This window comes from Corvus brachyrhynchos, unplaced genomic scaffold (assembly GCF_000691975.1).
Source record: "Corvus brachyrhynchos isolate BGI_N302 unplaced genomic scaffold, ASM69197v1 scaffold101, whole genome shotgun sequence".
In the NCBI taxonomy this organism is placed as follows: Eukaryota; Metazoa; Chordata; class Aves; order Passeriformes; family Corvidae; genus Corvus; species Corvus brachyrhynchos.
In genome coordinates, this window is record NW_008237239.1 from 21873109 (window position 1) to 21887622 (window position 14514).

Here is a 14514-nt window from a genome sequence, read left to right on the forward strand (position 1 = left end):
CAGCAGGAAGAGCATTGTGTCTAGGGAACTGGCACTCTGTGTCCTAGGTGGCTTCAGACCATCTCAAGAGGGCTGAAAAAAATTGGAGCCCACCCAAATGTGAGTGTTCGGGAAACCTTCCTGCATCCATCCCGCACCAAGCTGGAGGGAGAAGGGCCATGACAGAAGCTGCCATGCATGCCCTGGCTGTGAATTTAGATGGGACCCTAAACACCATGCTCACTGCTTCCAGACCTAGTGCTTGTCCCAGAACAGAGACATTTCTCCCAAAGCTTTCATCAGCTCCTATACATTTCCACTAGAAACTGCAGCAATGAGGAAACGACATTTTTCAGACTCTGTTCAAGAAGTCATTTCAGCTGATTTTTCAGACTCTGTTCAAGAAGTCATTTCAGCGTAGAAAGTTTGGTTAAAAAAAAAAAAAAAACTACAAAAATGCCAGTGGTGGCACAGACACCGCGATTTCCATCAAATTCTGAGCCTAATTGGCCTTCCTACCTTTCCCCTCAATGTTCCCTGGGCTGGAAAAGCCTGGGCTGCTCATTTGGAGCACTTTACACACACCGCTGCCTCCCTAGCGTGTGAGGAGGGACCTCTGACCCGCTAAGCAAGCAGCCTTTGCAACACTCCCCCCCGCAGCGCTTTGAGAGCACGGAGCATCTGCTCCCTGCTGCTGGAAAACCCCAGGGTACAGAACCCACAGCGTCCCCAGCACCCACAGCCAAGAGAGATCCACCCACAGCCAAGAGAGATCCACCACCCCGTACCGTGTACTTCGTGAGACTCTGCCAGAGGCTCCCGAACTCCTGCAGGGTGAGTCTCCCGTTCGAGTTGAGCTGTGCATTTAGTTAAGAATCGAGCACTTAATGAGAGCTAAACCTGGCTGTCTTTGTTCCCGAGGATGCTGCCTCTTCTGTTACTTTGTGTTGAGTTTTTCTGCTCTCAGTTGTGTTTAAATCCACCTTCTTTGTCTCATTGTACAGCTGCTCATGCCTGTGGCTCACAGACCACAAAAGGTTTCTATTTCTAAGGTGCCTTTAACCACAAGGGAAGCTGCAGTGACATTTAGCCCTGGAGCACAGACACTCCTGTGAATGAACATGGCCCCACGGCCTTGCCTCTGCATGGGGCACCACAGGATCTGCGCTTACTGGATCCTCCAGGAGAACAAGCACTGAGGAGCCAAGAGCACGAGATGATCCTGATGCCTTCTGTCAAAAGGCAGCAGCAGCCTCTGAGCCATGCACAGGACCCCAGGGGTGTCAGCAGACATCCCCCAGGAATGCATGAAGGGCTGTGTCAGTGTGCCTGCTCCCCTCCACACTCCACCCAGGAGTCCTGGGCAGACCCAAAGCTCCCACCCTAATGCAGGATGGTGAAAACTCCCTGAAAGCAAAACTCATCACCAGTGCATCACAAGCAGACAAGTGCTACTGTCGTGGAACCTGAGTGAAAAAAGCTGATCCTGGCTTTGCAGGCCAGGATAGGTCACACTGTACATGGGTTATCTGCAGGCCAGAGAATTAAAAATCCATCCTGAGTTATAGCAGAGCAGAGGCTTTGTCAGCTCTTTGTACGTGCCATGCATTCACAGTGCCCATTTATCCCAGGACAGGCTTTGCAAAGGGGGAAATGTCTCTTTTGATAGCTAGATGCTGAAAGCTGGAAAGAGAGAGTGACTTCTGGTCATTTTTATTCATTCTCTGGCAGTTTTTAAAGGTCTGAAAATGTCTCAAAGGTTTTTCTAGGCATGGAGGAAAAAAGACAATGAGCAAGCAAGGGGGAAAGCCACACGAGGGAGAATGAATGTTTTCATCAAGGAGCCCTCTTGTTCTACAGTGGCCAGAAATGTACTTCTCATGTTGTCTTGTTAACAGTAAAAGGACTGAGTGATTCAGCTAAATAGGAAAGATACACTGGAAAGATATACTGGAATGGCCTGCCAGGCAAGTGCCTGGGATTCAGCAGTGACAGTGTTTCTGCCCCTGACACCAGCATTGCTGGCAGCCTACTCAGGTGCCACCCCAGGCCAGCATGGTGCAGCCAACACAGAACAGCTAAGCTATGCCTAAACTCTGTCCTGCCTCCTTGTCTCTGCTCTGCCTTAGACCCCCACACAAAGGTGAAGCTTAGCCAAGCCCCAGAGAAGGCAAAATGAGAGAGCAAAGAGTCAGCTGGCAGCAGAAGGTTGACCCTCACCTTTCAGCAGACACACCAGAGCCAGGGCATGCACAGCAAAGTCCTGCACAGACAGTTATTTACTGGGGACTGGGGCTAATATTTACTTGCAGGTTCTCACACAGGGATGCTCAGCTCAGCCATAACTCAAGGCAAGGATGGGCAGCACCAGGGAAGTTTATTGCTTCTGCTGAAAGGATACATCCATCAGGGCTAAAATGCCTCTGCATGAATCAAAGGTGAATCTCCCACCCAGGCTGGTCATCTCATCTGCAAGGATTGACAAAACAGAAGGAATTAGTGAGAGCAAGGGCTGTGACAGGCATCAGGACACTGTTCTGAGGGAAGGAGGACACCAGGCTGAAGGCTCACACAGCTGAAAAGCCCCAGCTCTGGTTCAGGTTCTTGAACAGCAGAAAGGGCTCTGTGCCAAGCTGAGGGAATCTGCACATCTCAGACATCTCTACCTTCCCCAAGGACAGGTGCCCTGCTTGGGCTCACTCTGCACAGTCCCTGCCCACCTCCCCGCCTGGACGGAAACTCTTCCCTCTTGAAATAAGGATAAGGGAAATAACAGTGAAAGAAAGGCCACTTATGCTGAATTATCAAGTCCTAAGAGCACTTTGAGCCTTGTGCATGGCTGAGTTGGCTCCAGCCCTCCAGCTGTGCCCCTCTCATGCTCTGATCCCCCTGTGCGGTAAGCCACAATGAGGATTTTTAAAGGATCATCAGGACATCACTAAATCCTGTGCCTAATTTACTCTAGTCTAAGGATAGGGAAGCACCAAAAACATTAGTTAGGCTGTAAAAGCTTTACCTTGCAAGATCACTTCATTAAGGAGTTGTTGCAGCTGCGAGGCATCAATAGTTGAGCCCTAATGAAAAATAAAACACAAAGAGAGGTCTGTGAGCATAAAGTTTTCTCCTGTGTCACTTTTGCCCAAAACTTCTTTTCTCTGGCACTGTGGCAGCCAAGAACCTCTGCTTATATATCAAAGGAGCAGCAGCATCCCCATGGGAACATAACAAAGCCCTCCACGCTGCCAGCCCACTCCTGGTCCTCCCCTACAACTGCAGGGGAGTTACAGGCACTGCCATCCCCATGGGGTTTGTCCAGCAGGGATGGGACTCCACCAGCCCCAGGCTGGGGAGCTGTGGATGGGCAGGCCCAGCAGGCAGCTGTGTGAGCGGGCTGGGAGCGCAGGCACTGCTGCCTGCTTCCCTCGGAGCGATCCCATCAGCGATCCCGGCCGCCTCCCTCCCGAGAGAGCCCCCGGACACCCAGCATGGCAGCCCATGCTCATTTTCACCGTCACACATTGATATAACCATTAACTGCAAGAGGTCCATTGTGCAGAGTGGGCAGGCCCAGCAGGCAGCTGTGTGAGCGGGCTGGGAGCGCAGGCACTGCTGCCTGCTTCCCTCGGAGCGATCCCATCAGCGATCCCGGCCGCCTCCCTCCCGAGAGAGCCCCCGGACACCCAGCATGGCAGCCCATGCTCATTTTCACCGTCACACATTGATATAACCATTAACTGCAAGAGGTCCATTGTGCAGAGACTTTTGACAGTGATTTTTTTCCTCTTGACTAAGTCAAGGAGTTCTTTATAACAGTTTATTAAACCATTAAAAGCATCTCCTGTGAACACAGAGCTTGGCTCTGAAAGAGCAGGAATCAATTACTCAAACGCTGACTGATGTCTGGTTTCCAAGTGCTGAGAAGGCAAATGGAAAGTGATGCTGATGAGAGGGGGGAACTACCCAGGGCTTTCTAATTGCTTTCAGCAAATAAACAAACCAAAGCAAGAAAAAAAAAAAAAAAAAAGAAAAGTACACATGCAAGCCCATCACCAGCACAACCATAAATCTCCAATATTCCACTGATATATGGCACTAGACAATCTATCCCAGCTGAATGTCCCATTTTTCTGGGGATTTTGGCAGGGCAATCAATACCATCAAAAAAAAAAAAAAAAAAAAAAAAAAAAAAAAAAAAAAGAAAAGTACACATGCAAGCCCATCACCAGCACAACCATAAATCTCCAATATTCCACTGATATATGGCACTAGACAATCTATCCCAGCTGAATGTCCCATTTTTCTGGGGGTTTTGGCAGGTCAATCAATACCATTTTCAGGGTATCCACTTGAGGATGGAGCTACATTTCCAAAAAAAAAAATTCTAAATGGATTTGTATCAGCATCATAGATCAGTTTTTCTTTTTGCAAGTCCACTTGTGGTTTTTTTATTATTTTTTTCAACAAGATGTTTTAGAGAGGGTACCTGCTCAGCATATTTCAGGAAAAGAGCCTTATAGGAGCTGTCCTGGTTCCATCTTGGTGCATCCTGCATCAAAGACAAAGTGCAGACATAAATAATTCAGCTACAAAACAACTGGAGGCAAAAGTCTGCTGATCCAAACAGCACTTTGGAGGGGCAGGGAATGTACAGCACGGGCTGCAGTTTTCACACCCCCAAAATAAAGTGGACTAGGAGTGAGCAACAGCTACTGCAATGAAGAAAGAAGCATATTTTGGATGTTAGCAGTTAGCACAACTAGGAAGGAGCAGTTCAAGGCCTAAGGAAGATGACAGAACACATCCAGGGTGGAATTCAGCAAGTCAATACATGAATATAGAGATACAAAGCCTGATCCTTATTGCTGGACCCTGATTGGTACCACTGGCTCAGGGCATGTGAAGATTCATGTGAACCAAGAAAATAGAGCAGGAGTTGGCTTTTCCTTTCTCTTGTACCTTCTCAACCCCAAGGCAGACTTGACTATACCTAAGCAATTGCAATTCAATAGCTAAGTGATTTTTTTCAACCCTCCAGTGAAAAGGTCCACCAGGCACTAAGGGGAATTATCCTTAACATTAAAAAGTTTAAAAAAAAAAAATCTAAGCCCAAGACCCAATGCCTTTATCTCTGTGTGAGATATTTCATACCAAAGAAGCCCAAATACCTGATCAAGAGCAGAAACCACAATTCATCAAAGTCAAAACACTTGCTAAGGACAACAGCCAAGTAGACTGACAGCTTGTCAGTGGCAAGAGATAGTGAGCCACCATTTACACCACCCCTCTAATGGGGCTTAATTGTGTGCTGGAAAACGAATCACAGGGAAAGGACTGTTTTCTGTTCCCCTGAAGCAGCTTCACACCTCTAGCTTCAATGACCTGTGTCTTTGAAGGCTGTAAATAGCAGCCTCTCAGTGGCAGGGTTTTGCTGGTGGGACCACCAGGGACTGGAACAGCCCTGGAAATGCACACAGCTCACAGCAAGAAGTCAAAAAACCCATGGTAGCTGGGCTGGACAGGCAAAAATGTGTGTTGAACTAGAGATGCAGCCAGTTCCAAAGTGTAATTTGCTTTATGTCTCTGTCTCTGAAGATATCTTGATGAAAATCAGAAGAAATCTGATTTGAGTCTCATCCCTATGGACTCCTGGGCTTTATAGGGTACAAGAACTTAAATGAAATCATTCCCATGGGGAAGGCATGTCCAACCCCATTTACAGGAATTAAATTTCCCTCTTTCTCCCCCACGGATATATACCCATTTTACAGACATTGAAAGACTTTAGAACCTTTTAAGTGCTCTCTCCCCTCCTATATTTGGTTTCTCAAAGTGTTAAAGATCATGAGGTGAAAAGGACACACAGACAGACTGACAAAGGGACTGCATAAGACCTGTTTCCTTAAAAATCAGGCTCTAAAAAAGACATACGAGAAGAGGAAGGGCTTTGTTGCCACTCCCATCTCTCCAGAGAGGTGTCCTACCCTCCCAGCAAGGTTGCAGGGTGCCAGAGTCAGACTCTGGGACTGTAGTGGGTGGTAAAGGGAGAAAAGATCAGATGAAGAAGAGGTGTAGAGTAGAGATGACCAGTAGAGGTGACCAAATGATCAGCTCTCTGGGAACCATTCACCACCACCAGAATCTACACCAGTTTTCAGACTCTTACCATAGGAGGCACTGGGTCGGTCAGGGAGTTTGAGTTCCTAGAAAAGAGTTACAAGAATCAAATTGGGAGAAAAGAGGCCTTTCCAGAGCACTGATTTGCAGCTGTGGAGGAAGCCAGGCACCAGCAGCAGCACTCACCCAGCCCATGGCCCCACAACAGGCTCAGCACCCATGGCCCAGCCTGGCCCAGTTCAGACAAGGCTGCTGCACCAGTCCTGGGTCTCTCAGTGCAAACAGGCACAGACAGGTCTGAGTCTCTGGCTGCTCTGGGGCCACTGCCTTCCCCAAGCCAGCTCTGTTGGCACCAGCAGCAGAGAAAGGGTAGCTGAGCATGCCAGGACTAACCTCACCATGCAGAAGACAGGGCTGCCCTGCCTTGAGACACAGAAATTTTTCACCTCCTTTCTCTTTGCCCAGCTTAACAGTCAGGAATAAAAATAGCATCTGGGCTATTAAAAGGCAACATCTTCTAAATGCCTGCAGACTGCCTGAAACTGGGCCAGGGTCACCATTCCTAAGACACACTTAGCAGCCACATTCAGTACTTGAGTTTTGCTTTCGGTAGAGCAATCAGACAAGCTAGGTTCTATTTTTGTAACATCTGTATAGGTAAGTGCTGCAAAGACCCACTGGAAGGTCATCTCCACACTTGGCCTAGCTCAGGAAGGTCTGTGAGAGCCAGAGGCTCTCCTGAAAAGCTCACTTCCAGGGCTGAGCTGTCTCACACATGACTCATCCTGCTGACGGCAGTCCAGCCCACAGCACGGACTCTTTGTGTTTGCTTTCCATAACTCAGGAGTTGCCTCACTTGGTTCTGGGCTATTTTTGCCAGGGGCCAAAGCCTAGAAAGCAATCTCATTATTAAGATACGGGCCAGTGAGGTAAGAGCTGCAATCACATCCTCTAAAAAGCTTGCTGAAGGGAAGGCACTGCACAGCTGATGCTTGCAGGTCATTTGGTGAGGCTGAATGCTGGGGCTTGCTTACCTGGAGTAAACCACACCCAGGTATTCACGTGGTGATGTGAACGTGTGTGTGTGGTAATAGCTGCCTTTGCATGAACTCAGATACCATTTTTCCACTAAACTTATCTTCAAGGCCACTCTCACACCTACAGGGAGCCCTGCCAGCCTGTCTATGGAGTGAAAGGATCAAGGCCTTTCACTGCTCTTGGCTTCTCCACGTCCCACTCCGAGCAGAATGGGACATAATCCATCTGGCATCCAGCCAGCAGAACATAAGAAACTACCAAACAGCTGTTAAGAATTAAGGAAAACAAGCTCCCAGTCCTCCCTTCAGCAAAGAGAAATGTCCCCACAATCAGTGGTAGAGGACATATCTCACAATTACTGCTCCCTTGTGTGGCTCTTTGTACCAAAGCTGAGACCCTTGGTGGCTGCAGATGAGTTCCTGCCCTGCTCTGCAGTGGCCACCCTTGTGCACCTGATCCCCCTCAACATGGTGTTTTACACTCCTCTGTGCCTTCTCACCCCCTCCAAGGACACACTGAAAGCAAATTGCCACATCAGTTAGCTTGACATTAAATAGTTCATTCCTGGCACACTGTGAGTCTGGGGCCTTTAAGGAGTGCATATCATCTTACTCAGCGTAGTCTTGATTCTTTATGAAAATTCGTAAGAGAAATTCGAATTCTTGCTCCTCTGCTCCAGCAGGAACAATGGCATAGTTTCCTGGGCTCAAGGTAAAGTAGCTGGTCACATCCCGAGTCCGGATAAAAATTTGTTTCAGAAGTCTGGAGTTCTCCTGAAAGAAAAATATAGCCAGCTATCTTCCCTTCCTGTTAGGAGCCAGAGTAAATCAGCAAGCACACTCACAGCAGCCTCACATTCCCACACCTCTCTGAATACACACTGCATGTATCACGCCTCGGCCCCCCCCAGTGGCCTGAAAAGCCCATCCAGGGGGACAGACTTTTCTCAAGGACATATCAAAGTTGCTCAATGGTGGAGGAACTGAAAGAAACAGAAGGCAAAATGAATGTAAGTAGATTTGCAGAGAACTTCAATTAACATTAAGCAGACTGGAGTTCATGAAGGAATCAAGGATGAGTGCTCTTACTAAAAAATTCCCTGAGATCTTCTGTGACTCAGAGGGGTCAGAGAGCCCTCTAAGCATGTCATCCAGATGACAATGCTTCAAGAATCACAATCCAAACCAGCAAGTGTCACAAGAAAATGGAGTATTCTGATCTTTCATCTGTTATTCCAGTATTTTTTTGCTGAGATGAAACAAATATAATGCAACAGCTATTACTATGATGACATGTAAAGATAGCATAATAAAAAACCCTTCCTTAACATATTCCCCAAAATACATCAGCGTGTATAAATTCCATTTAGAATGGTTCTACAGCGTGGCAGAGTTATTTATGAGCCATGCCTTTGGGAGACAATAACATAAAACTGCTATTTTGGAAGGGAAAAAAAACCAGGATGACTACTGTTACAGACGGCTGGGAGGTACACAGACTGCCGAGTATTATGGGTCAGATCTTGAGCAGATAGAAATGGACAGTGCTGCAAAGAAATAAATGGTGTAATACTTTTTTTCCCCCACTTTTGAGCCTTATTCCACATTCCTTGTGGTAAAAAGCAGAAGCAGATTAATATCTCAATGGAATCAAAATCGGTGTGAGATAAGAATCAGCCTCTATACATTTCTCAGCTCTATCACACAACATTAAACTTCCCTCACAGCCATGTATTAGTGTTCCAAGTCTATATTTAATCAAAGGCTTCCTAGAGCTATCAGATACGTCCATTCTGGTTTGCATCCTTGCCTGCACTGCATTCTCCTCTCATCCTTTATTATTGAGGGATAATACTCCTCTTACTTCATAGCAACAATTTGATGCATCTCCAAAGGTACCGAGCAATGGATGCTGCTGATAATGAATCACAGCAGTGAGAGCAGATCAGGGGGGAAGAGTGAAGCCACATGAATCTTGCCAACTGCACTCTCCTTATGCAAAGCAACCCCTGGTAAACTTCTACCCAAAGATGCTCTGACTGCCCTCAGGCTCTGAGGGTGAACACTGGGGAATAAACTGAGGGAATGGCACTCACACCTACAGGTTTTAGCTCCTGAACTTGGCTTTTGCTGCTACCTGGACAGGACACCAGGCTGGCTGTGAGGAGCTGGTAGAGCAGCTCTCATATTAAAATACTTAATGTGTGTCTATGAGGGAATGTTTTCTGTATAGTCCTCTGTGTGAATGTGCACCAGTATGGTTATATTGATAAAAGCTGTGGTGTGACAGAGCAGCATAACTGTTCCCTTGCCCTCACTGTCCAGGTGCTCCACAGTAATCCTGGTGCCTCCAGTAATGCTCTGTTCTGGCCCTGCCCTTCAGCTCCTGTGTAGATCACCCCTAAGGACAGAAGCCCAAGTGACCTGAGCCCAAAGCCAGCCTGAGGTGAGCTATGGGCTGACAGCCCACAGAGGCCATGTCATCCAGTCTTGACAAACTCATCGAGGTCCATCCATCCTTGATCCATCTCATACCAAGACAGAGAAAACACACCTGAGCATTAACTGGATGGGAGGAAAAACTTAAAATATAAAACAAGAATAGAGAAAATCTGTCTCCTAGACTGCTTTCTGATTAAATAATCTCTTTTTTTGAGGGACCCAAGACCTATATCATCACCTCCCAGTGAATGTCATTTCTGTTAAAATGGGTAGCTAATCAAGGTGGACGAGCATCGTGCAAGAGCACACAGGGGCCTCCATGTCTAGTGACTTTTGGGGATGCTGGAAGGAGCAATTCCCCATTTACCAGGAGCAGCAGCTCTTTCTGAGGGGCACAGCTGGCCCCACAGAGTCCTGCAGGCTTGATACCTGCACAGGACAGAGGATATCCTCATAAAGGGATAGTGACTCCACTTGCTGGAGGGATGATCTTTTAATGACACTTTTTATTTCTCAGACACATTTTTTTTATGAGCTACAAAGCCATGCTCTTCCTTTATGAGGAGCTGTTAAACTTATGGCATCAATTATTTAAAGCCTGGGACTAGGGCAAACCTCTCCAGTAATTAGAAGAATGTGAAATTAGGGTTATAGCAATCCCTGCCTCCCTTTTAGTCTTTGGGTTAAGAACAATAGCCTCCCACACTCATCAGCCAACAACAAAAACACTTTGGGAAAGGCTAGCATCCATCCACACTAGCATCTGTGCTTTCAGTAAGTAACAGGCTGATAAAAAGTAAGCCTGGTAGTGCTCTGAGAACAGCTTGAAAAGGCACCTCTCTGGACAGTCACCAAGAAAAAAAAACCAGAGAAATTGTAGTGGAGGTCCCAGGTATCGGAGTGGATTTCCTCTACACTGGTCTCAGGCAAAGGCTCCCATGTATTTCATAAATGTTTTTACCTGGCTCTTCAGATAGAAGACAGGAGGATGAGCACGACAGACCCACTTTGGGGAATGAGAGACCATCTGCTTCCCTGCTATACCTGGAGTGCTGCTCAAGGGCTGTGGCTAGTGCTGGCTGTCATGCCTTGTGCCCAGCCAGCACGGCATGTCACCAGTACTGCTGGGTATGCAGGATATTGCCCTGGCACATCTTCTGGCTGGGGGACTCCCTGAGTTTCGCAAGGCTATTTTGGGGTGCTACAGAACTAAAAGTGCCACCTTTGTTCCTTAAGACATGAATAAAAGGAACTAAGCCTGCTTAATTCTATTTTTACTCTGAGTTTCTAAAACAGAGGGCAACCAGAAATTCACGCCACATACTGACTTTTTACAGACCAAAAGGCAATTCAGCCTTTCACTCCCACATACAGGTAAAATAAACCACACAGAGAACAACAGTGCTCACATGATATCTGATTGTGCTTACCATGGTGATGAAAAAGCCGATCTTCAGTTTTTTTTCATCCTGCATATGCTCAGGGTGTTTTTGCATGAGTGAAATTGCTACATTATAGGTTTTTGGGTCGTGATCTAGCACTTTGAAAAAATACTGAGGGTTTGTTGAAACTGCACCTGCCAAGAAAGTGTTAATAGGTTAACAGTAGGCACACAGATGTTCCAGCAGTAGCCCATTGTGTAAGATCTTGCTTGTGCGGACCCAGAGGAGTCACTGCTCCAAGATCCTTTCAATACAACAGAGCACCTTACTCTCCACATTAGCACTAGAAGTTGAGGCATCTGGAGGTAAACTAATTGCACATTGATCATTTTAGAAATCTCTGGCAAAGTCACAGAAGTCATGCGGATTTCTCACCCCCCCTACATCTGCTTCACCTCCGTGGCACACTTTCCCAGCAGCAGAAAAGCAGTGACTCTTAATCAGACACCTGCCCCAGTGGCTGAGCTGAAAAAGACTGCGGCTTTGAGAAGATAAACACATAGAAAAGGACAAAATGGTGCAAAGCCATCCTCTCCTTCCTTCCTGCTAGGATTTGTGAGGGACAGACAGAACGTCAAGCACCAGAGGGAAACAGCTGCTTCTTGGCCAAGACTTTGCTTAACAGGAAGCACTCCTGATTTAAAAAAAAAAAAAGAAAAAAGCAATGAAATACCCAGACTGGAGAAAAAGGACTGAGATGGCAGCAGACTAGAATTTAAGCCAGATCCCCATGTTGGGTGGCCTTGAAACCTGCAAATTAGGATGACTGTACTTGGACAGGAACTTTACTAGAGGGCTGTTGGAAAACAGAGCTCCAAGGAAAATGGCTCTGCCCACACACTCTCAGTTCAGCCCCTGCATCTCCTTGCTCAGTCCCAGTGACTGTGGTGTGCAGCAGCACAGGCATTGCTTTGTTATCACACCTGGTGATCAGGAGCAGGAGCCTGAAATCTGTAAGCAAACACAGATTTTGTGTCATATTTTAAATATAAAACCTGTGTGCTGCTAAGTTGAGGATTGCCATTTGAGAAAAAAAGAAGCCTCTTCATGGATCATATACTACCATCCTAGAGTAAAAACATGGAGCCCAAATAGTGATGCAGCTGTAAAAAAAAAAAAAAAAAAAAGGGAGATAAATTAAGATTAAAATGTGAAAAAAAAAAATACTATTACTGACTGGAGCTTACAATGCCAGAAGAGTCCTTGCACAGGCAGTAAAACCAATGGTTTTATCAGCTTAAAGACCTTTTCACTTTAAAAAATAGAGCTTTGTAGCACAATTTTTTCATTTCACATATATTTAAATAGTACTTTTTGCTCTGTAAAATCAACTGCATATTTGCCACACCAGACTTTCTGATGAGGCCCCCAGTAACACCTACTGCAACTGGCTGAAAGAAGATACACAAGCTCATCTTGACTTAAAGAGTCCAGGGTTCCTAAATCACAAGTCTCCTGTTTTAACTCAGCAGCCAGTGCTGTTGCTTTGTTTCTGCCTGTTTAGCTGCTAAGTGCAGTAATGGGAAAGGCAGGCATTAACAACTGGCAATCAATACCTCTGCAATTCGGTGCTCAGAGTGAATGTTTCACCGTGAGCATCAGTGGAGGGGAGGGGATGACCGGGTGACTGCAGGGAGCATCCATTACCTGGGGAGTAGCGGCTCCTTCGTGTGGGAAGGCCTGGGCTCCACAGGTTGATGTGGCTGTTCAGAGACCACGTTGTGCAGTGCTCATCTCCAAAGTCCAGAAATGTTGGGGTGCTGTTACATATATACAGCCATGAAAACTGCTCCTGGAAGTTTTCACAGGACATCCTGCAGAGAAGGAGGAAAATCTCATCATTCAGTTTAAGACAGAAGAGCATTGCCAGCAGGTCAAGGGAGGGGATCCTGGCCCTCTGCTCAGCCCTGCTGAGGCCACGTCTGGAGTGCTGTGTCCAGCTCCAAGCTTCTTAGTACAAGAGAGACATGGAGCTCCTGGAGCATGTCCAGTGGAGGGCTACGAAGATGACCAAGGGACAGGAGCATCTCTCTTACGAGGAAAGGCTGAGGGAGCTGGGCCTGTTCAGCCTTGAGAAGAGATGACTGAGAGGGAACCTCATCAGTGTCTGTCAGTATCTGAGGGGAGGGTGTCAGAGGAGGGAGCCAGGCTCTGCTCAGTGGTCCCAAGCAATAGGACAGGAGGGAACAGGCAGAAGCTGAGGCACAGGAAGTTCCACCTGAATATGAGGAGGAACTTCTTTACTGCACAACTGACCACATATGAAATATGTTACCCAGAGAGGGTGTGAAGTCTCCCTCACTGGAGGTATTCAAAAACCATCTGGACACTGTCCTGTGCCATGTGTGCTCTGGGATGACCCTGCTTAAGCAGGAAGGTTGGACCAGATGACCCGCTGTGGTCCCTTCCAGCCTGACCCATTCTGTGATTCCATGAAGACACCAGTTAGGCACCCACACTCACCCCCATGTCTTTAAAAGGGGATTGATGAGAACACTGCAGGAACCTGCAGCTCTGCAGAAGAGGTCAGCTCTCAATGTGTTTTGGGCTGCCCTAACTGCCCCTAATGCCCAGAGTAAAGCACAAGGCAAGTTCAGGGGTGTCTTGGTGAAGCCCTGCCATCTCCAGCACACCTCTGCCACTGTCCCCTGCCCTTGTCCCTCCATAGTGTTCTGTCCCACACTCATGCTTCACTCAAGCCTCAAGTGTGTACTTCAGACCCACCTGCTGTTGCCCTGCTTTCCTGAGAGCCTCACAGGGCAAGGGTGCACTTTCTGAACGATCAGTTTTTCTAAGGGACAGCCCACGCATGGCTAAGCTGTATCTGAGGCAGTGGAAAACTACAAGCACCTGCAGAGCAGTCAAGTGCACAAGCTCAGTGACCTGCTTAGCCAGCTGTCCCCTTCAAGCATCTGTCAGTCCAAGGTTCAAACCACACACTTTATGAGGAGAGGCAGTGGGACAAAATGACCAGGTCTCAGGGGGCTGGGTTTTCACTTCTCTCACTTCTCATTTTTTTTATCAGCCTGTTACTTAATCTTGGCCAACTCTATTTTTTCAGGTCTTGTTTCCTCTGAAACCATGGGGCCAGAACAATCTCCAATTTGCTGTTTGCACACATCTAAAAAAAGGTGCCTTGAGCCACCACCAAGAAGAGACAACTGCCAAAATTACTTTTTTCATACTGAAAGTGAACAGAAAACCTGGTAGACAAAGGATCAATAGGGAAATACCAGAATTCTCCATCATCCTTATTTCTGAGGAGGGCTTCTCGGTATTTGGGCTCAACATGGTTCCATTGAGGAGACCTGCAAAAAAGGACAAACCAACAAGATGTGAAGCACAATTTTTCATCATTGGCCCATTTCTCTAACCAGCCTGTCAAGTCATGAGGGATCAGGAGAGGTGAACAAACTGCACATTGGAAACAGGACTGTGCTTGATACCTTCATAGCCAAGGCCAGCAAATAGAGCTCTGTGCCTTTGTTGTGCCTGAGCTG

The 14514-nt window shown here is 47.1% G+C and overlaps 1 protein-coding gene across 3 annotated transcripts in view; it reads right to left on the reverse strand.

The window, feature by feature from the left end:
- LOC103612848 (calpain-13) overlaps positions 1–14514 on the reverse strand; it is a 50077-nt gene that overhangs the window by 9086 nt on the left and 26477 nt on the right. For all 3 annotated transcript variants that reach the window (XM_017730139.1, XM_017730137.1, XM_017730138.1), the window contains 9 exons: positions 14248–14322; positions 12662–12828; positions 11003–11148; positions 7744–7904; positions 6143–6179; positions 4463–4525; positions 2996–3053; positions 2381–2448; positions 768–836 (listed from right to left, as the gene is read on the reverse strand). In XM_017730139.1, coding sequence (XP_017585628.1) covers positions 768–836; positions 2381–2448; positions 2996–3053; positions 4463–4525; positions 6143–6179; positions 7744–7904; positions 11003–11148; positions 12662–12828; positions 14248–14322 — 844 coding nt within the window. The remainder of the gene's footprint in view (positions 1–767; positions 837–2380; positions 2449–2995; positions 3054–4462; positions 4526–6142; positions 6180–7743; positions 7905–11002; positions 11149–12661; positions 12829–14247; positions 14323–14514) is intronic.